The following is a 23,172-nucleotide window of genomic DNA, read 5'->3' as shown; positions in this document are numbered from 1 at the left end:
TTTGAGGGCCCTTTCCAAACCTAACCTCTACAACCTATAAGGACAAGGGCAGCATATGCATACGAACACCTCCACCTGCAAGTTCCACTCCAAGCCCCACACCATTCTGACTTGGAACTGTATTGTCATTCCTTCAGTATCATTGGCTTAAAATTCTGGAGCTCCGCCCCTAACAGGAAGTGAATGTTTAGTGTGGTGCCAATCAAGCGGGCTTTGTCCCCGGGATATTGATGGGGGGGGAGGGGGGGATTCAGCGCTGGTAATGTCATTTAGGTTTGACTGGAGTGGTTCAAGTAGGCTACCTTCTCCAGAGTAATTACGGATGGGTAATTAATGCTGGTTGAGCCACCGATGCCCATATCACATGAAATACATTTTAAAAATTTTAAATCAATGCAAGTCTCTTCTTTTAATTTAATTCTATCCTTAACTTTTCCACAGGTGGGACTTTCTTGCTCAGTTTTTGTTTTTCAATGGAATGTACTTTTGTTGAACATTTTGAATTGTTTCTTCAAATGTTTCCCACTGTTCATTTACCTCCATACCTTTTAGTCTATGGTCTTGGGAGTGTTCCTTTAAGAAAGGTTTTTGTCTTATCACATGGCTTCGGTGATGTCATTGTGTGGATCGAGCTGGGCTGTGGCTTTGTGAGCTGTTTTTGGTTTCGTTTTCACATTTGGCTGCTGTGGACTCAGACAGAGAACAGAAGTGTTTTGGCTTGTCTCTCTCTAGTTTCATTTTAAATGTCTGTACCAATAAATCACCTTGGTGGTGGCTTTTAAGATATAGTTTGCTTTCTGGAAGGGTTTAAACCTGCTCGTGAGACGGGGTCAGAATCTCAGGCAAAGCCAGTCTTATTCAAGTGAGAATGCAGAGTGCTGGGCCATGCCCTTGAAAAGGGGTTTTTGGGATTTTATTTTTGAATTGGAATAGTTAAGGTGGAATTCATTAAGCATTATACATCGATCACTGTAGCTGTTGGGTGTCTTTACGTTTGTAATTGATAAAAATTCTTGCTGTGTGTTTATATAAATGTTAACTCAGTTCTTACAATAAAACTTATTTTGATTAAAGTGGCTGGGAAGACTGTTGAAAAACACCTGAAGGTTAGGCTCTTGTGCTCACCCTAGCCACATTCAACATAAAAAGTTATAGGTCAGGTGAACTCCATAACACACTTTGGAGTTTTTAAAACCAGGCCTATAACACTATTTACTCAATTAACCTGAGTCAGTTCTCCCCTCCTAGCTCTCTAATTGGGTTTGTTTAAGTTTCTTGTTCTCTTTTACCCATACGTAATCTGAGGGTAAACTGGATTTTGAATGGAAGGCACTCGCCTTGATTCTGATGCATCTTTTCTTCCATGACCTGATGCCCGAGAGGTAGATCTCTTTCAATGCATTATGGCTGAGTCGTAGGTCGATGCCCTCTGGGGTGACTGTGAACTGAAATGCGACGGCCTGGTGAGCCTCTGCCATGTTCTCCCGTTACGTTACCACCTGCAAAACAAAAATGGAAGATGGCATCATTAAATATGCTGATGGAGCTCATCTCTTCTTCCCTTCATTTTCCCTATTTCTCCAACTACTTTTGAAACTTTTTTATTTGCTCAAGCAAGCATTCTCACCGCCCTCCCCTTGATCACTAAAACTGGAAACATAATGAAAAGCAATGTTGGAACATCAGCAGCAACTACAGAAACGCACGGACATGGAAGCAGACTAATTAGTCTTCGTCCATGCCAATGTTGACACTAGGAACTTCCTCCTATTCTAATGACCTCTTTCTACACTGTGACATACTCTTCTCTCTCCCTCATTAATACATCAATCTGTTTCAGCTTCCCTGTTACCCGCACATTTACAGAGCATAAAATACACAACCTATTTCAGAAAAATTCAAAGCATGGGAAATTCGAGCAGGGACAATGTTAATCCTCGACCGAGGGTCACAGTGATTTTTCTCAAAATCTATATTCACGGACTCACTGTAATTTTTAACATACGTTTCTCACCACCCCACCCACCCCCATACAGCCATATCACACAGTGGCAGGTGTACCAAGTGTTACAGGTGAGAGGAGCGGTGGGGAGCCGAGGGGGGAGGGGTGGCCACAGTCAGCTGTATTACAACTGTGGACAAGACAAAAAGTTAAATGTTATAGATGTTGGAAATCTGAAATGAAACAAAAAATGCTGGAAGTTTTCCCAAGTACTGAGCAAGACAGAATGTTTCAGGTATGATTTTTATCCTCTTTTACAATTGCAAACCAAGGACCATTATCTACATTTCAAGCAGTTGTTTCACATGATCCTCTTGTTGCAGTTTGTTAGTTGCAAGTGGCAATAAAAGCTCACACAATTCACCAGCTAACAGTTTTGCTTGTTTGACATTAAACAGACAAGCAACCAAAATAATGGCCTACAGTATGTACATTTTAAAGCTACTTAGCAAGTCAGCTTCCTCATTCTGTAAGGTCCAGGTCTCGCATCTGTACAAAACCACGGTTCCAAATGAACCCTTTGCAAGTTGTTTCTCGAGTTGTGTATCCACCTTTCCGGTTAACAACTCGCTCTTGTTGCAGACGCCTGGTCAGATCCCAGCAGTGGCAAAGATGCTGGACGAGAACCACAACGCTTTTTAAATTTTGTAAGACTGTCCAGAAACATCGATTTGTTCCAGGAGTGATTGCACGAGAAATAGGGCTTGGTTATTATTACAAACAAAACTTTATTAAAACAAAAGAAAAACAATATTGAAGATTTTTAGGTCACAGGCCATGTGGAGTTTGCACATTCTCCTTGTCTGCATGGGTCTCACCCCCACAACCCAAAAAGATGCGCAGAGTAAATTGATTGGCCATGCTAGATTGCCCCTTAATTGGAAAAAAATAAATGGGCACTATAATTTTTTTTTAAATCACCGCTATCTCATTTATACAAAAGAACAGTCAGGCTACGAATATGCAATTAACCTCCAATTTACAGACAAAAGAGGCCAGACTCTGTAATGGGCTAATAGCTGGTCAATCAAGAGAGTCCTGGAGGACAATGGATCTTGAGTGAATCACTCTAGCTGAACAGGGGTACTCCTGCTTATTCCCATGAATAGGTTTAAGTCTGAATGGAATAGTGTAACTAACTCAGGCTAGGTGTGGTCTTATACCTCTGACTCAGTGCTAGCAGTTTTACCCACATTCTGGAGACTAATCCTAGGACCTGACCTGCCTTTGGGCAGAGCACACGTAATGATGGTAATAAGTAAAAATTAAGTTGCCATAGTCCCAGATGACCATCGGTTGCTTTTCCCTTTGAGGGGGAGAGCTGACTGGCAGTGATTTAACTGAGGATCACCACACCTAATAATAACCTTTTATTGTCACAAGGATGAAGTTACTGTGAAAAGCCCCATGTCGCACATTCCGGCGCCTGTTCAGGTAAGCTGGTACAGGAATTGAACCCGCGCTGCTGGCCTTGTTCTGCACCACAAACCAGCTGTCTAGCTCATTGAGCTAAACCAGCCCTTCAAGTGAGGAGCAAGGTTGAGAAAGTGGGGCCTTCATGAATAACCTCAGCCGGTTCAGGAATTCAACCCACGCTGCTGGCCTCATTCTGCATCACAAACTGATAATGATAGTGAGTATCTCAATGACATCCGGCAGGGAATGGTGCTGCAACCAGCTTAATTATAGTTTTACAGCTTTGAGACTAGGGTGGAAACAGGCAAACGGAAAAATAAGTTTCCTTTTTGTGGCAAGGTTGGACACAAGTGAGTGCAAAGTCCATAGTACAAAACTGTAAACAATCAGCAAAATTAGTAATCCCCCTTGGAGGCTCAACATTGATAACTGGTACGAGGAAGCTAACACTACACTTGTGCGGTATTTAATGTCAGTGTTAGGCTTGATTGTGGGGGGGGGGGGGGGGGGGGGGGTGGGGGGGGGGGGCGCAAATCGTTCAGGTAATTCAGTGGAAAGTCTCACTGTCACCTTAATTAACAAAGTGCTTGAACAACTAAAATTATAAACGGGTTTGAATTCAGAAAATGTGAATAGCATCTCAAGGAGGAAGCACATACAAAGAAACCATCTTAAATAAAAGCCCATAATCAACGCCTTGTGCAGTGTAGCTTGGCAGCTGTCCAGACGACATCTATATGGCTGAGCCTCCACAGTAGTACATGCCACAGACAACTTCGCAAAGATTAGATTGCAATTATAAAGGCGATTATTTTTGTAAAAGTGGACAGGCCCCACCCTGTTTAGCTCTATGAATGCTATGTGGTGTTACCCTATCCAGCATATTGTATTTTGTGCACAAAAGAAAACCATTTGTGGACTATCAGCATTATATTTTTTCCAGTAATTATCCACATCCAATGGAGGAAACAGACTTTTGTCGGGTGCTTGCCACTTTAATCATCTGACCCAACTCTGACCTCCTACACTCTTGCCATGAAGCTCAACGCATGCTCAAGAAACAGTACTTCAAGTTTTCATTAGGCACTTTGCAGCTCTGGCCATTACACTTACTTTACCCAAGTCAGGACTTAACCACTCCTCCCATTTTTCCCTTAGCTAGCTAGTATCTTGGGATGGGGCACCAGCACGACTAGGAATTGGGGAGGGCGTGGGATAATGTTTGGGATGGGATCCTGTATCATAGAACATAGAACAGTACAGCACAGAACAGGCCCTTCGGCCCTCAATGTTGTGCCGAGCCATGATCACCCTACTCAAACCCACATATCCACCCTATACCCGTAACCCAACAACCCCCCCCTTAACCTTACTTTTAGGACACTACGGGCAATTTAGCATGGCCAATCCACCTAACCCGCACATCTTTTGGACTGTGGGAGGAAACCGGAGCACCCGGAGGAAACCCACCCAGGAGGACGTGCAGACTGCACACAGACAGTGACCCAGCCGGGAATCGAACCTGGGACCCTGGAGCTGTGAAGCATTTATGCTAACCACCATGCTACCCTGGGGCCAGCCTTTAAGGTCCATCAAAATACTGTGGTACTGGAGCTTTCTCGGTGTACCCTCCCATCGGCTATTCTGCCTCAACAGTTCACACTTCTGATGTGTCTCGAAAGTAAATTCAATTAAAATTTCTCTCACTTTCGTCATCTAATATCTGACACTATATCTTCACTACTGTACTTTAGGCATCTCTTGTCCTCCATAATCACTTTACAGATCATATTTTGTGTACAAGATCACTTTTATCCTCTGGTCCCCACTGCCTAGTCTCGGTTTCTCTCTGTCCCTCCGAAGCTGCACGTGTTGCAGTTCTGTCAAAAGGGGCATAAAGCTGAACAATTAACTAAACCTTCTTGTTTTTACAGATACTGCCGAAACAGCTGAGTGTGTCCTGTTTTCTTCAGATTCCTGCCAGAATTTTGCTTCCTGTTATTTCAAAATATTTTGTGACTTCGAAAATAAATCCAAATTTAGCAGTAATTCGAATCAAACATAGGTAGCATTATAAAAGTATTCAAGGTGTTATGGTTTTATCTCAGCTATAAGTCAAGCCAGTTACTATCAGCCACTGCTTTTAGACCATCGTCCCAATATAGAGATTCTCAATTATTTAAAAGTAGCATTCCGACCCACCCTGGATACGTCAGCATGTGTTGTTGTTCACAATATCACGCAGTTTGGAGTTAGATGCTCCTAACAGCACAGATATTTCCATCTTTATGGAGCTTCCAAACATTTTGTTGCTTTCTATACCTCCATTTATTCGTTTGGACCTTACTAATCAGACAAACAGTATACCAACAGGGGTGGAGCGTTGCAGATTGTACAACAGGGATGGACTGAAGGAGACGGTACAACGGGGGTGGACCGAGGGAGACGGTACAACAGGGATGGACTGAGGGAGATGGTACTACAGGGATGGACCGAGGGAGACGGTACAACAGGGATGGACTGAGGGAGACGGTACAACGGGGTGGACCGAGGGAGATGGTACAACAGAGGTGAACTGAGGGAGAAGGTACAACAGGGATGGACTGAGGGAGACGGTACAACGGGGTGGACCGAGGGAGATGGTACAACAGAGGTGAACTGAGGGAGACGGTACAAAGGGGATGGACTGAGGGAGACGGTACAATGGGGGTGGACTGAGGGAGACAGTACAACGGGGATGGACTGAGAGAGACGGTACAACAATGGGAGGCTGCTCTGGGAGACTATGCCACAATAGGAGTGTACTGGACAATATGAAATAGCATCATGTGTACAAATTGAGACAAATTTCTCAATTACTCTAATTTCTGCAACTATGCCTCTGAACGTGATGTTTTCTTTTTCTTCCAATTAAGGGGCAATTTTAGTGTGGTTAATCCACCTACCCTGCATTTTAGGTTGTGGGGGTGAGACCCACGCAGACATGGGGAGAACGTGCAAACTCCACACAGACAGTAACCCGGAGCTGGGATCGAACCCGCATCCTCAGCGCCGTGAGGCCGCAGTGCTAACCACTGCACCATCCTCTGAACTTGATGTTAAACATTGTTAGTAAAATCTGAAGGGTCGGCATTTAATAAAATAAAAAAAACTTAACATCCATGGGAAATGAGACACGCAATCTGTTCTCTCATGAACATTTGTAAAGAAGGCAAACTAATTCATATTCAATTTCAATTATGCCAAGGTATAGCCATCCACTTCAGGATTATTATAATCCATAGGCTATGCTTCGCAACCATGCCTGGACAAGACATGTGAGCCTGCTATTTGACCGTGAGAGGAGTCACAATGGAATTCAAGCCCTGCCCTCCCTCTGCTATATCAGCCAGGAACTGAACCTAGAACACCCTTTGCTCTATATGGCTTCATAAAGTAACACTAAATCATCCGGTAGCTGCTTAAACACTACTTTACTTTATCACAACCCAGTAGCATATTTAATCAGCTGCATTATGACCTTATCCCCAGTGGAGTGGCACGTATCTGAAAAAGGCTTAGTTTGACTGACCTTGCGCAAGTCTGCATTCGAAACTGAACAACGAGCAAATAATTCCCGTTAACAGCCAATTGCATCAAAAGACTGCAACTCCAGTGACACACACAAATCAATTTTGCTCGACAGGAAACTAAAATTTAGTTTTACAAATTTAACAACCGCTACCACTCCTCAGCTTTGACATTTTTAGCTTTTCAATAAAACCAGTAGAATTTCTGTATAACAGCTGGATCATTAGAATACAGTTTAGGTTCTGATGACATGACAAAAATTGTCATCTATCTTGCCGCTTCCCTGTCCTTGTCACCCCTTTTCTAATCCTTTGATTTCCTCGCCTGTTTCGTTTTTCCTTTAAAATATTTATAAAATCAATGAACAAAACTTGGGCAAGAGGGGAAAGTAACTTTTGCAATGATCATCATTGGGAGTAGACAGAAATACACAGTACATTTACCAGAATGCTGGCGAACTGCTGTTGCACTAGTTAAATCATAAACCACAGCGCCCTGTGACTCAAAATATCTATCAGTCTCTATTTTAGAATGGCACGCCTTGTCCTTGGCTTGACTTCAACAAAAGTCACAAGTGAAGTGTACCTAGTTAACGGCCTCAATGTTTTAACATGACCAGGCCAGCAACTACAAGATAAGGTTATTGGATTTTTTAAAATCCTAATGCATTGTTAGCTGACTATCTCGTCACAGACCCTAATTTTTGTATGTCTATTTACCTTTAGAAAAGGAAATGTCCTTCCAATCTCCTCCCCAGCAGCACACAAACCTTTCCTCAACAATCGTTAACTAATCATGTCAGTTTGACAGCACCACTCTTGTTTCTGAATCAGGGACATTGATTAACTTTCCCCACTGTGGATTTGAGCACACACTCAACAGAAACACTTCACTGCGTACTCCAGAGTACAAAAGTCTAAGCTGAAACTTCAGTGGAGCACTGAGGGAGTGCTGACCTGACAATGTTGTCATTCCTTCAAATGAGCCATTAAACTGAGGCCTCCCTATCTATCCTCTCAAAGAAACATAGAAAATAGGAGGAGTAGGCTATTTGGCCCTTCGAGCCCACTCCACCATTCAATTTGATCATGGCTGTTCCTCCATCTCAATACCATACTCCAGAGCTCTCCCCAAACCCCTTGAAGCCTTTATAGTCTAGAAATCAATCTATTTCCTTCTTAAATATAGTCAGTGACTTGGCCTCCTCAGCCTTCTGTGGTAGAGAATTCCACAAGTTCACCACCCTGAGCGAAAAACTTTTTCCTCATCGCAATCCTAAATGCCCTATCCCACATCCTGAGACTGTGACCACTTGTTCCAGACCCCCAGCCAGAGGAAACATCAACCCTACATCCAGTCTGTCCAGCCCTGTCAGAATTTTATGTTATATTTCAATTTGATCCCCTCTCATTCTTCTAAATTCCAGTGAATATAGGCCAGGGGTGGGCAAACCTTTCCGTGCAAGGGCTACATTCAGAAATTCACAATTTTAAAGGGCCGCATAGTATATTAAGTAAAATAATTAATATTTAAAATAGCCAAAATAAAAGGTTTTTAAAGAAAAAAAAGCAATTAATTTTTATTAATTAATATTTTAAAGTAGAAACTTCACATGAAACACATGTTGTGCCGAGCAATGATCACCCTACTCAAGTCAACGTATCCACCCTATACCAGTAACCCAACAGCCCCCCCATTAACCTTAAAATTAAAATAAAAAGTTTTTTTTAAAATATTTTTTTTATATGACTTGATCTTGGTGGGCCGCATAAAGACCTTTGCGGCCCGCGGGCCGTAGTTTGCCCACCCCTGATATAGGCCTAACTGGCCAAATCTCTCCTCGTGTGGCAATCCTGTCATCCCTGGAATTAGTCTGGTGAACATTTGCTGCACTCCTTCTACGGCAAGCATATCCTTTCTTGATAAAGGAGACCAAAACTGCACACCATACTCATGAGGAGAGACTAAGTAGACTGGGACTATACTCATTGAAATTTAGAAGAATGAGGGGAATGGAATAGATAGGATAAAAGCAGGGAGGATATTTCCACTGGCGGATGGAACTAGAACTAGGGGGCATAGCCTCAAAATAAGGGGGAGCAGATTTAGGACGGAGCTGAGGATGAACTTCTTCACCCAAAGGGTCGTGAATCTGTAGAATTCCCTGCCCAGTGAAGCAGTTGAGGCTCCCCGTTAAATGTTTTTAAGGCAAAGTTAGATAGATTTTTGAACAGTAAAGGAATAAAACGTTATGGTGTGCGGGAGGGTAAGTGGAGCTGAGTCCACAAAAAGGTTAGCCATGATCTTAATTGAATAGCAGAGCAGGCTCGAGAGGCCAGATGGCCTACTCTTCCTACTTGTTCTTATGAATAGCCCCTGAAAACAGGAGATGGGATAGCAATGTGCAACTAATCAACTGTTACAATTATAAGGTACATAAGATTATATTTCGTGACTGAGGTTTGAAATTTAGAGTAAATAAAGGGGAGGGTCACTGTCTGTACGGAGTCTGCACATTCTCCCTGTGTCTGCGTGGGTTTCCTCCAGGTGCTCCGGTTTCCTCCCACAAGTCCCGAAGGATGTGCTGTTAGATAAATTGGTCACTCTGAATTTTCCCTCAGTGTACCCGAACAGGCGTCGGAATGTGGCGACTGAGGGCTTTCCGCGGTAACTTCATTGCAGTGTTAATGTCAGCCTCCTTGTGACAATAAAGATCATTATAAGTCTGTCTTGACAGTATGGGTGGTTCGATTGTTAGAGATTAAGGAAAGGTTAAGACTGTTTTACTGAGAAGAAGGTACAAGGTATTTACACTTGACAGCAGTCCCTTAGTTTACAATGAATAGGCTTCCAAAGTTCCAGAAATGTCTTGATGGTACAGTTGTGTTATAATTGTCCATTCACGTCAAAGATGTAAAGGAGTTAGGATCAAGGATTGCTAATTAGCATTTCTACCGAGAAACAATATTAATATGTCAGCCTACAAGCTCCCCTATAAATCAATGAATATCACAGCCAGACAGGCAGAGGTTCTGTCTGATCAGCAGAGAGAAAAAAATGGCTTGACTTTGTGAGCCACTGGATGCTGGGGGGCTGAAGGGATGCATCCTGCATCCTTCTACAGATTCAGGGAGATTTGTTCTGGCGATGGCCAGGAGGAAGAACCACCACCAGAAGAACCTTTCCTGCTGGTGGTGGATTTAAGAAGCTCTCTGAAAATTCAGGAAAGCACTGGAGACAGCCACTCAAAAGTTACTACTTGGTGAAGAAGGTGTATGGGTGTGATGATCTGCAGAATGTAAGTTTGTACATAATGTTATGCACGACCTCCGACCACTAGGTGGCATTGTAAACCCGTCACGTCACCATGTGATCTGGGAGTTGGGAGTTGATCGTGCTGGGAGATAGACGTATTTGCAGTAATTCCACAGAGTTGTTTTTTTTTGGTTTAGAGTACGCAATTCATTTTTCCAATTAAGGGACAATTTAGAGTGGCCAATCTATCTACCCTGCACATCTTTTGGGTTGTGAGGGCAAAACCCACGCAAACATGGGGAGAATATGCAAACTCCACACGGGCAGTGACCCAGAACAGGGATCGAACCTGGGACCTTGGCGCCATGAGACAGATTTGCTAACCACTGTGCCACCATGCTGCCCCACAAGAGTTGTTTAGAATTAGTTGTTTGTTTATCCCAGTTATCTTATCACAAAGTCTGTTCAAAAGAAATTATTTTAAACTACATGTTCTGAGTTCATCTTTCACTTCGGCCAGTCTACAGAACATGACATGGTACCAGGGTTGATGCTTTAACCAGAACTTGAAGATTCTATACAAGAAAATTCAAACCACTGAAGATCACTCTGCAGGATAAGCAAGGAAACTAATCTTTGTGACGAACCTTGCAAGCTACTGGCATCTTGTGCTCAACGCGCGCTAAAACTTCGAAGCCTGGAATAGAAGGTATCAAGGCACCTCAACAGCTTCGATTTACTGGTAATGTAGACGAAATTCGGAGGGTGTTTAACCAGCAGTTTAAACTGTATGCTGAAGCCCTTGGTCTGCAGGCACAGCCCGATGAAAGGCATATTGTGTTGCTGTTCACTGTAGCAGGTCCCAAGCAATTGAGATCTTCAATGCTTTTTTGCATTTGAAGACAAGACTGACGGTAAAATCTTTGAAGAATGCTTAAACGATTCAATCAGCATTGCTCCCCTCCAAAAAACCAACACCATTGAGCGCGATACCTTTGAGCGCTATAAATTCTGTTCACGCACCCAAAACATGGGAGAGACATTCGATAGTTTCCTTACTTACTTGCGATTGAAAGCACAGTTGTGCAACATCAGCACACCCTGTCGTCAGTGATACGAGACAGATTGCTTTTAATAATCTCCAATTCTAAAGTGCGCGAGCGGCTACTACGGGAAACAGCCTTGAAACTTGATAGTGCCATTCAAATATGTCACACTCGTAAGCTTGCTGCGAAGCAGCTAGACGTGTTGAATCACCATAGTTTTTGAGCAAAGGCAGCAGACGCCATTAGTGTGGTGCCATAGCTGAATACGAAAAGTACTCCCTGTGGGGGCGGCCATTTTGAGTGGCCAATCCAATCCTCCATTTTGTGTCCGGAATGTGGCACGGCATATGCGACGGCAATGCCCTAAGGGAAAAACATGTGCCATCTTTAATGGCAGGAATCATTTTGCAGCCCAATGTTATACAAGTAAAAGGCCTGAAAAAATGAAGAGTATCAGCCTCATTGATGAGGTGTATCGAAAGAACACATTCTTTGTTGAAGTGATCACCAGTGAAGACAAGAATTAAGGTATATCAAACAGAAGGATATTTTTATCAATCTGCAGCAATAGTGAATTGAAGGCAAATTATACAGATAAATGGATGGTGCCATTAAAAATAAATGGCATAGTAATAACAGTTAAGCTTGACACTGGAGATAGAGCAGTTGTCGAGTTCAAGTGTGATAATAAATGTAAAAGAAATTTAAGCGTGAAATGGCATTCCGGAGATGGGCATGAGCAATAATATCCTTGCTTGACTGTTATGAATGGACGGAATTTGCGCAGCAGTATTACTTCCGGCATGTTACTGCCAGCCTGCATTAAGACTATAAGACATAGGAGCAAAAGTCAGCCACTATGCTCATCGAGTCTGCTCCGCCATTTAATCATGGCTGATATGTTTCTCATCCCCATTCTCTTGCCTTCTCCCCTTATTAATCACAAACCTATCTATCTCTGTCTTAAAAACACCCGGTGATTTGGTCTTCACAGCCTTCTGAGACAAAGAGTTCCACAGATTCACCACCCTCTGGCTGAAGAAATTCCTCTTCATCTCTGTTTTAAAGGATCGTCCGTTTAGTCTGAGATTGAGTCCTCTGGTTCTAGTTTTTCCTACAAGTGAAAACATCCTCTCCACGTCCACTCCATCCAGGCCTCATAGTATCCTGTAAGTTTCAATAAGATTCCACCTCATCCTTCTAAACTCCAATGAGTACAGACACGAGTCCTCAACTGTACCTCATTTGACAAGCCCTTCATTCCCAGGATCATTCCTGGCATGTAGCACAGTGAGTAGCACTGCTGCTTCACAGCCCCAGGGTCCCAGGTTTGATTCCAGGCATGGGTTACTGCCTGTGCAGAATCTGCACGTTCTCCGTGTCTGCGTGGGTGTCCTCCAGACGCTCCGGTTTCCTCCAACAAGTCCTGAAAGACGTGCTTGTTAGATAATTTGGACATTCTGAATTCTCCCTCTGTGTACCCGAACAGGCACCGGAATGTGGCGACTCGGAGCTTTTCACAGTAACTTCATTGCAGTGTTAATGTAAGCCTACTTGTGACAATAAAGATTATATTAGATTAATATATTACCTTTCGGGACTGGTGGGGGTAAACCAGAGCACTCGGAAGAAACCCACGCAGACATGGGAAGAATGTGCAGACTCCGCATAGGCAGTGACTCAAGCCGGGAATCGAATCTGGATCTTGGCGCTGTGAAGCAACAATGCTAATCACTGTAGAGGTTTCCCATATTCGTATGCGGTCAAAATTAGCTCGGTTTCTCTCTACACAGATGCTGCCAGGTGCATTCTCCAAGTCATGCTATATTCCAAAGGGAATGCCTACCAGTGCACCTATGTCTGAAACTGCTCTGTGCAGAAGTTTAAGAGTCAGCAAAAGCTCCTTTAACACCTGCTACAACGCTCCCTGTGGACCTTTACAACTTGAAACAACTACAGCAAGCACCAAACGCCTGTACGATTGTAGTGACAGCCAGAAGAAGTCAACCAGCAACAAATCTGTAAACTATTGATGATCGCTGCAAAATAGTACTGCTGAACCGTTCAAGGTTAAGAGGGGGAGTTAACTGGAGCATTGACCTCCTAATTGGCATCACTGGCCTCAAATCAGTGCCGTGATCTACCTTTTCTGCTTACTTCCACTAGACACTCACTGTGCATGTGTGCTGGCTCCTTTTTTTTGTTACTAAATACCCAATTTTTTTTTTCCAATTAAGGGACAATTTAGTGTGGCCAATCCACCTAATCTTTTGGGTTAAAAGCAAATTACTGCGGATGCTGGAATCTGAAACGAAAGGGAAAATGCCACAAAATCTCAGCAAGTCTGACAGCACCTGTAGGGAGAGAAAAGAGCTAACGTTTCGAGTCCGATGACTCTTTGTCAAAGCTAACAGGCAGAGAGAGTGGGAAATATTTATACTGTTGAGTGAGAACGAAAGATGAGTCATAGCCACAGAAACCCAGGGAAACTTGGTGCTAATGGCCACAGAAACCAAGGGGAAAGAGTGTTAATGGCAGTTCCCAGACAGGACAAAAAATGTGAACGGTCAAACAGCAGGGAAACTAACATCAGAGGATGAACTGTAGGTGTGGGGGGAGGGGGGGAAGCAAAGAGGAGAACGGTGCAGGAAAGAAAGAAATGGTAAAAGACAGTTGAAATAAAATGAAAACAAATGGGTCGAGGTGGGGCTGATCATCTGAAGTTGTTGAATTCTATGTTCAGGCCAGAAGGCTGTAGCGTGCCTTCTGCCAATGTGGTCTCCTCTATAATCGGAGAGACCAAACGCAGACTGGGTAATCGCTTTGCTGAGCATCTTCGGTCTGTGCACATTCGGGATCCTGACCTTCCTGTTGCTTGCCATTTTAACAAAAGACCCTGCTCCCATGCCCACATGTCTGTTCTTGGCCTGCTGCAATGTTCCAGTGAAGCGCAACGCAAACTGGAGGAACAACATCTCATCTTCCGGTTAGGCACGCTACAGCCTTCTGGCCTGAACATCAAATTCAACAACTTCGATGATCAGCCCCACCTCGACCCATTTGTGTTCATTTTATTTTAACTGTCTTTTACCATTTCCTTCTTTCTTGCACCTTTCTCCTCTTTGCTTCCCACTTCCCCTCTCCCCCCTCCCCCCCCCCCCCCCCCCACACCTACAGTAATGTTAGTTTCCCTGCTGTTTGACCTTTCACATCTTTTGTCCTCTCTGGGGACTGCCATTAACACTCTTTCCCCTTGGTTTCTGTGGCCATTAGCACCCGGTTTCCCTGGGTTTCTGTGGCTATGACTCATCTTTCATTCTCACTCAATAGTATAAATATTTCCCACTCTCTCTGTCTGTTAGCTTTGACAAAGAGTCATCGGACTCGAAACGTTAGCTCTTTTCTCTCCCTACAGATGCTGCCAGACTTGCTGAGATTTTCTAGCATTTTCCCTTTCGTAATCTTTTGGGTTGTGGGCGTGAAACCCACACAGATTCGGGGAGAATGTGCAAACTTCACATAGACAATGACCCGGGGCCGGGATCATACACCCTCAGCGCTGTAGGCAGCAGTACTAACCACTGCGCCACCCTATGTGCTGGCTCCTTCATCAATAGGACACCTGACATGGTTAGCCCCACCAATGTACTTGTGCCACAGACACCATTTTGGAGCTCAAAGGGCGCTCGTAATGCTGAAAGCACAATTCTATAAGGTCAAACCGAATTTTAAAAATCTAATAATAGCTTGACAATGAACATTAGAATTCTATTTGATTAGGTTAGGCTTCTTTGCTAGCCCAATCCTAAATCAGCATCCACTTAGTGTCACAAGTAGGCTTACATTAACACTGCAATGAAGTTACTGTGAAAAGCCCCTAGTCGCCACATTCCGGCACCTGTTCGGGTACACAGAGGGAAAATTCAGAGTGACCATATTACCTAACAGCACATCTTTCGGAACTTGTGGGAGGAAACCGGGGCACCGGAGGAAACCCACGCAGACACGGGAAGACCGTGCAGACTCTGCACAGACAATGACCCAAGCCGGGAATCGAACTTGGAATCCTGGTGCTGTGAAGCAACAGTGCTAACCACTGTGCTACCGTGCCACCCTATAGAAACCCACAGCCATCTGAATCAAAATCAGCTACTAACGCAGTAATTCAACCTACGACATTCTCGGCAAAACTGCTCAGCGCCTCACCTCATTTATCGACTAAGTCAACTGTAAAACTCAGTAGAATGTCCCTCCCTCAAAATGTCTGAAATTAATTACTCTCATCAACAAATATTCCTCACAAATCAAGCCTTCTACAAATTCTCCACAACAGTCCAAATGGACGTAAAGGCAACAGCTAAAGTCCAGGGCAATGAAGATGGACAAGTCATAGAATGAGGGTATAAACTATCAATAAAACATTATATGCAAGATTAATTATACCATTTGTTATGATGGTGTAATTAATTCCGTGTTAGTCCCCTCCAAATTAAATATGCAGCTGCCCATGCAACGTATGTACCCATTACTACAAATTCAGAAACAAATCACTGTACAGTAACTTATTTATTAGTCGTAGGACTGGCAGGATAGGCGGTTCATCAGAAAATTAATTCAATTATCTGAAAATCCATCCCCAAAACAATTAAAAGCATAATTGTTGCAAGAACACACTGGGATTTAACGCAACACATTCATATTCACACTAGTCTCCCCGATTACCATACAATGACTCTTGCTGGGATGAGGGGAGGGCCAGGTGATTATGATGTCCTTTGCAGTTGAATGCAATAGCAACGCTCGACGATCAGGCCCAAGCAGAAAGAATAGGCAGTTCATGCAATCCCAAGAATGTACTGACGCATTTGGAAGATGAGAGAGAGAGAAAACTAGAATAAACATTTTTTTTTTTAAAAGCATGGTTGAGCATCCTCAGAGCCAGCAGAGGGCTGACAGAGATTTAAGGCAATCAGGAAGCTCAATTAACAAATGGCAGTTTTATTGATCAGTTGAGAGCCACTGCTTTGTCGTTCATCAACAGCAAGATTATCTGTATTTTCTCCAGTACTCTATGAAACAGAGCCCAACAAATGTACAGCTTCAAATCATGTCAACTCATTCAATCCAAATCAAGGAGTTTAATTAAGGATGTTTGTTAGTGACCAAAAACAAAACACAATTTTTACAAAAACAGAATGTATAGTACCCTGTGAACACCAACTGGTGTTTAGGATGTCACCCAGATGCACGCTGCAAGCTGAAGCTAAAAGTTACAGTCTACCGAAAGTTTATAGTAGTCTCGTAACTCCAGTGTGGAAAGAATGAGCTACTTGCCAAAGGGCACAGTCAACGTAGCAATGAGGAGGGAGGTGCTTTACGCTGACAAGGCATGTGACTCAGAAAACTAGGTGAGAGGTTACAGCCAGGAAAAGCGCTTGATAGGAGAGGGGAGAATGCAAGTTTTTTAAATGAGCCACAGATATGAAATGCAGTCACTGCTAGGGCACAGCTGTTTGAACAAGCAGGTAACATTTAAAACCTGCCAGGTAAACACAACCGCAAGGCAGACTGCAAATAATTGTCCGGTGCTACTGAATACGATCAGGCTAAAATGCAAGGCCAACGCAACCAATATCTGATTCCAAAGAAAAAGTGGTTTGTATTATTTCATACCAACAGCATGTTGTTCAGTAAAGCTCTGCTCACAAAGACCTTTTAGGTAAAACATCAAAAAAGGTTATATAGGCAAAAAATAACAACCTGGGTGGCGCAGTGGTTAGCACTGCTGCCTCACGGCGCCGAGGATCCGGGTTCGATCCCGATCCCGAGTCACTGCCCGCATGGAGTTTGCACGTTCTCCCATGTCTGCCTGGGTCTCACCATCACAGCCCAAACATGTGCAGGGTAGGTGGATTGGCCACACTAAATTACCCCTTAATTGGAAACATTTTAAAAAACAATCATTTTGTGCACAGCGTGTCCACCTGATCCACTGGAACAGGCAAGCGGGGTTTTAATTTAGCATCTGAGGGATAGCTTCACCAACAATGCAGCAGTTTGTCAGCGGAACGATAGTGTCAGTTTAGATTATTTGCTTCAATCCAAAAGTAGGCTTGAACCTACAACTCCGGGAGCTGCCTGCTCAAAATATACAAAACTTGGCATTGAGAAACAAATTCCCGATTTACCTCTTTTACACTATTCAATCGTGCCACAATGTGCCTTTGCAGTTCACTGAAATTTCTCAATTTAAAATTCAAGATGTGAAAGAAGACACCTATTATTTTAACACTATGGGCACGATCGAACGGCCTCGTCACACCTGACTCGGTGACATGATGAGGCCGTTAAATCTCGCAAGAGACCGCTCACAAGATTTGCAGCGCTCAGAACACCTCGCGAGATTTCATGAGATCTCGTGAGAAGCCAAGATCTGGATCTCGCCAGATTTAAATGAGCAATTAGAGTCATTTAAATATGTCGACGCCCTATTCTTTCTCGGATCAGGAACTAACGTCTGCACCTGGGAGACCACACCATGGTTCAGTTTAGCACTGGTCCACACATATTTGGACCAGGCGTAACGGCACCTTGGGGTGGGGGTCTTCCAGACCATCAAAGGCCCCCGGTGATCGGACTCTGGGCAGGGTGATACACTGGCAGTGCCAGGTTTCCTGGATAGCACTGCCAGGCCAGCTGGGGAACTGTCAAGGTGCCCGGATACCAGATTGCCTGTGCCAGGGACCGGGCCTGGGATTGACCTGCTGTGGTAGTATGACTAGGGAGATCATATTACCTTAGAACCAAGCTGCCATTGGTACAGCAGTCCCGCTGCCCATTGGCCCAGGCAAGTCATGTGCCTCTCTGCCAATTGCCTGTGGCTTGTCATGTGACTCCCCACCAATTGGCCGAGAGGATGGTAGCTCCGCCTACAAGGCGGGGTATAAAAGCTCGTACCAGCTGGCAGTCGGCTTTTCCTTGTACGACCACTGCCGGGCTCACATCTAGCTTATTAAAGCCTGATATTTGGATCCTCTCTACAACTCGTGTCTGATTGATGGTACATCACCTGCCTTAAGAGGTGGGGTGAGGGGAGGCTTGAGGAGCCCATGAGAGGTACGTTGGGGCTCGTCAGTGCAGAAAATGAGGTAAATGGGCCTTGGTGGGATGTTTCAGACTGAGGCCAGAAAAAAACAACACAATCCCTTTTGATAGCGGTTTTTGGCACCTACACGGGCCCAAAATGGGATTCTTGTCTTTTTGCGGATTAAATTGTGCTCTATATAAATGGTGCAGTTTTACAAAACCTGGTTGAGCTCAAACTAAACTGTTAGCTACCAGAAACAAGTCAGCCACCACCACTGCATGGTTTAAATCCTGCTACCCCATCTCTTAATGTTGCCAGTAGCTCTTTCCCAATAAAGGGAATATTCTTCTGATATGTTGGATGGCTCAGCAACATGCTAGCCGAAGTATTGATCTATTCCCAGGGTCACCAGGACCAATAGTAACTAAATTATTCTACACTTTTTTATTACCTTGCACACTCCTGTGGGATTCACAGGCCACCTTCCTCCTGTAGCTCAGGAAGAAAGCTCCCCCCAGTCCTCCCTCTTGTGATCAGCACCTCCCTGTTCGTGGGGTAGCTGAGATCAACAGGCGCAGAATGAGAGGTGACAGGGTGGGTTGGTATAAACGTGCATCCTGTCATTCCTCGGTGACCCATCCTGGTGCAGCATGCATCAAGTGAAGATTTGGGGTCTGACTGTGGTCCCATAATCGAAGACCCCCGTTAAATATACGCGCCACTCACATGCACAATGGGTTGGGGGGGGTCGTCGTACCTCAGCAAGCATCAACATCTGGACAAAACCAGGGGCGGAATTTAGAGTTTCTAAATAATCTGGTGTTGGATTTATCAAAGACAAATTCTCACTGTGATTCCTCTTGGATAGATGGAAGAATTAACGCATTACTAGGAACAGAAATATTGCCACAAGCCCCTCATTCTGCGTTTTCCACTGTATTCATCCCACAAATTGCCATGCAGTAAGTTACTAGCTCTTAACAACGATTCTAAGCAACGAGGTCATAGGGTTTATACAGTAAATTTGCAACATGATCCACATGTGTCCACGTTTTAACATTACAATTATAGGGGCATGTCGTAGTCTTAAAACAAATAATCTCAAGAAGAACTGTTTTTAAATAGAAGCACTAACACCAAATCAAGTCCATATCACTAATTCTTCCATCCAGTGCAGTTGTAAAGCATGATCAATCTGCATATGTAATTGAATTTCTTAGTTAGTGGATAAATGCAAAATACCACAGAAACCAGCAAGCAGTCAAGACAATAATACTGTAGTACAACCGGTTCTTAACAGACAAGTTTAGCAAGCGGACTTGAAGTCAGCACCTTCAACATTTAAAATGCAATTCAAGCATGGGGGCGCGTGCGCGCGTATAGGGCTTAACTCACTTAAATTTGTGGCAATTAAGTTCCAATTTTTTTCCTTTTGTAAACTTAAACCATTTGAACTTCTGGAATTGTTTCTGCATTTGAACTTCTGGAATTGTTTCTGCATCACGAATGATTTGTACAGGGGGCAGGCAGACTCGCACAAATCAGAAACAGCAAAGAGGGGGAAAGGTTCTGGAAACAAAATCAAAAGACTCTGGAAGTACATGGCAAGTCTTTTATCATCCCAGGAGGAATAATAGCTTCATATTTCAATCGATCCTTCAATAGAACTATATTTTCCAACATTTTGTGTCAGTAATAAGTTAGGAGGAATGTAATACAGTATTGGCCAAAATCTTCCAGGACATAGTTTCCCCAAAAGAAAATCATACTGAGACTACTAACCATGCAAATTCTTCACCCTAAAACTGGACGTGTATTATTTTATTTATGATAGTCTCAAGCCAATTGAAATTTTGTTTAAATGTGTTCAACCAAAAGCCACAATGTTTTGGCAGAAAGGCAGAAGATGACTCACATCACCTCAGAAAACACCACAATGCGTGTTGTAAAACCCAAAATGTTATCTCTCAGCATCAGACTTCCCAGTGCCATCCAGTTTGTTTTCCCTGTAAATGTTCTCCTGCAGGCACTCAGTTTTGCCGACAGTTCCATTGATAGTGAATTTCTGTGGGGCACCTTGGCATTCTTCATGTGTCAACCTGGATAACGTTGGGAGGCAATTCAACCATCCAGAAAATCACAGCTGAGCTAGATCCCGTCCTCATCTAATATTTGCACATGCACTTCTTTTAAGTAGAAGTGGGAATTCTGACACAGCAGCAGCCCCACTGTCAGCATAATTCAGATCAGCTAACTGTACAGTGGAGCAGAGAGATCTTAATAGTCAAATACAGAAATCCCTCAAGGTGGCAGGGCATATGGGTTACCTGTGCTTATAGGGATATAGAATAGAATAGAACAATTCATAGAATCCCTACAGTGCAGAAAGGGGCCATTTGGCCCATTGAGTCTGCACCGACACTCTGAAAGAGCATCCCACCTAGGCCCCACCCCTGATACCACACCAACCGTTGTGACACTAAGGGTCAATTTTTAGCATAGCCAATCCACCTAACCTGGACATTTTTGGACTGTGGGAAGAAACCGGAGTCCTAGGAGGAAACCCATGCAGACATGGGGCAACATGGTGCAAACTCCACACAGACTGTCGCCCGAGGTTGGAATCAAACTGGGTCCCTGGCACTGTGCGGCAGCAGTGCTAACCACTGTGCCGCCCGCAAAATCTAGAATATAAAAGCAAAGCGACCAGGCCAGAGCTGGACGATGATGAGGATCGACGTATTAGGATCTGGCACACATAGGGTTAATATGGGACTGTACTTAGTACCGTCCATACAATGATGCAAGACACATAACCCAGACTTAGGGGCAGTCGCGTGTCGAGCAGAGACTTAAGCATGGAGACAGCTCCGAGCCTATCCTCTTCACTGAACATAGTTCTAGTAGCTAATAAAGTCTCATGGTTAACCTACAGAAAACTAGTGACTTCTTTAAGACATACTTGTCTGTAACCCTTCCACCAGGGGTAGTGTAGAATTTTAGAAGTTCATAGACAGTTGGTGGAATGGGCAAACAAAAGTGGCCGATGAAATTTAATGCCGTGAAGTGTGACATGATTCATTTTGATCGGAAGAATGCAGAGAGACAATAGAAAATAAAAGATGCAATTCTTTTTTTTTTAATAAATTTAGAGTAGCCAATTATTTTTTTCCAATTAAGTGGCAATTTAGCGTGGCCAATCCACCTAACCTGCACATCTTTGGGTTGTGGGGGTGAAACCCACGCAGACATGGGGAGAATGTGCAAACTCCACACGGACAGTGACCCAGGGCCGGGATTCGAACCCGGGTCCTCAGCGCCGCAGTCCCAGTGAAAAGATGCAATTCTAAAGGGGGGTGCAGAAGCAGAAGGACCTGGTGTACATGTTCATATATTAACATTGGAAGTAGCAGGACAGATTGTGCGAGCGATTAATACAACATACCAGATCCTGAGCATAGCGTGTAAAAGCAAGGAAGTTAAGTTAGACGTGCTTAAAACACTGGTTTAGCTGCAACTATGCCACTCTTTATGAAGGGTGTGACTGCATTACAGAGGATGCAGAAAAGATTTAGGTTAGCAATCCCAGAGATGAGAAACTTCAGATACACTAAAAGATTTGAGAAGTTAGGATTGTTCTCCTTGCAGAAGAGAAGGCAGAGAGGAGATTTAATAGAGATATTTAAATCATGAAGAGTATGGACAGGGTAGATGGGGAGAAACTGTCCCCATTGGTGAAAGGATCAAGAACAAGAGGGCATGGATTTAAGGTGATTGGCAAAAGAAGCAATGGCAGCTCAAGGAAATACATTCCTCCGTAATGAGTGGTTTGAATTTGGAATGCGCTGCCTGAGAGTGTGGTGGAGGCAAGTTCAAGCAAGGCATTCAGAAGAGAATTAGATCATTATCTGAAAAGCAAACATTTGCAGGGACATGGGGGGAAAAGGCAGGGGAGTGGCACTAAATAAAATGCAACTTCAGAGGACCAGTATGGGCATAATGGGCTGAATGGCTTCCTTCTGTTCTGTAACTGTTCTATGATTCTACAGATTTTATAAATCACTGGTTATGCCCCAGCTGGAGTAATTGTGGACAATTCTGAGCACCACACTTAAGGAAAGCTGTCATGTCTTACAAAGGGTATGGAGGAGGTTTACCAGGATGTTACTCAGATGAGCAACTTCAGTAAGAAAGTTACTAGAGTTCTCCTCGGAACAGGTCAAGAGGTGAGGTCTTAAAGATGGTGGATGGTTTGATAATGATAATCTTTATTATTGTCACAAGTAGGCTTACAATAACACTGCAATGAAGTTACTGTGAGAATCCCATAGTCGCCACATTCCGGTGCCTGTTCAGGTACACAGAGGGAGAATTCAGAATGTCCAATTCACCGAACAAGCATGTCTTTCGGGACTTGTGGGAGGAAACCGGAGCACACGAAGGAAACCCACGCAGACACGAGGAGAACAGACAGTGACCCAAGCCGGGAATCGAACCTGGGACCCTGGCGCTGTGAAGCAACAGTGTTACTGTGCCGCCCATATCATTCCCTAAATATTATTCTAGTCCGTGGGTCATTGACCAGAGGTTATGTATTTCAAATCATTGTCAAATGATCGAGAAGGGAGCCGAGTAGAAATGTTTGCAGTCAGAGATTTGCCAGGGTCTGGACCACTAACTGAGAAGATGATGGAAGCAGAATCCTTTAATAATCTTAAAAGTGATTTGGGAAAGTGAATCCTTGAGGATGATGGAATTACAGGTTTACAGACAAAAAGCAGGATAGTGGAACAAGC

At 43.8% G+C, this 23,172-nt stretch overlaps 1 protein-coding gene across 6 annotated transcripts in view; it reads right to left on the bottom strand.

Moving 5' to 3' along the window:
* LOC119956435 (carnitine O-palmitoyltransferase 1, liver isoform-like) overlaps window positions 1-23,172 on the bottom strand; it is a 117,637-nt gene that overhangs the window by 77,814 nt on the left and 16,651 nt on the right. For 4 of the 6 annotated variants that reach the window (XM_038783656.1, XM_038783655.1, XM_038783658.1 and 1 more), the window contains exon 2: window positions 1,338-1,499. In XM_038783656.1, coding sequence (XP_038639584.1) covers window positions 1,338-1,478 — 141 coding nt within the window. In that variant the 5' untranslated portion in view covers window positions 1,479-1,499. Of the gene's footprint in view, window positions 1-545; window positions 783-1,337; window positions 1,500-16,495; window positions 16,618-23,172 lie in introns of those variants that run through there. The other 2 variants (XM_038783657.1, XM_038783660.1) reach the window with 2 other exon arrangements.

This window comes from Scyliorhinus canicula, chromosome 23, assembly GCF_902713615.1.
Source record: "Scyliorhinus canicula chromosome 23, sScyCan1.1, whole genome shotgun sequence".
NCBI classification, from domain to species: Eukaryota; Metazoa; Chordata; class Chondrichthyes; order Carcharhiniformes; family Scyliorhinidae; genus Scyliorhinus; species Scyliorhinus canicula.
Note: the sequence above shows the minus strand (reverse complement) of the source record. Positions and strands in the feature narration are given on the sequence as shown.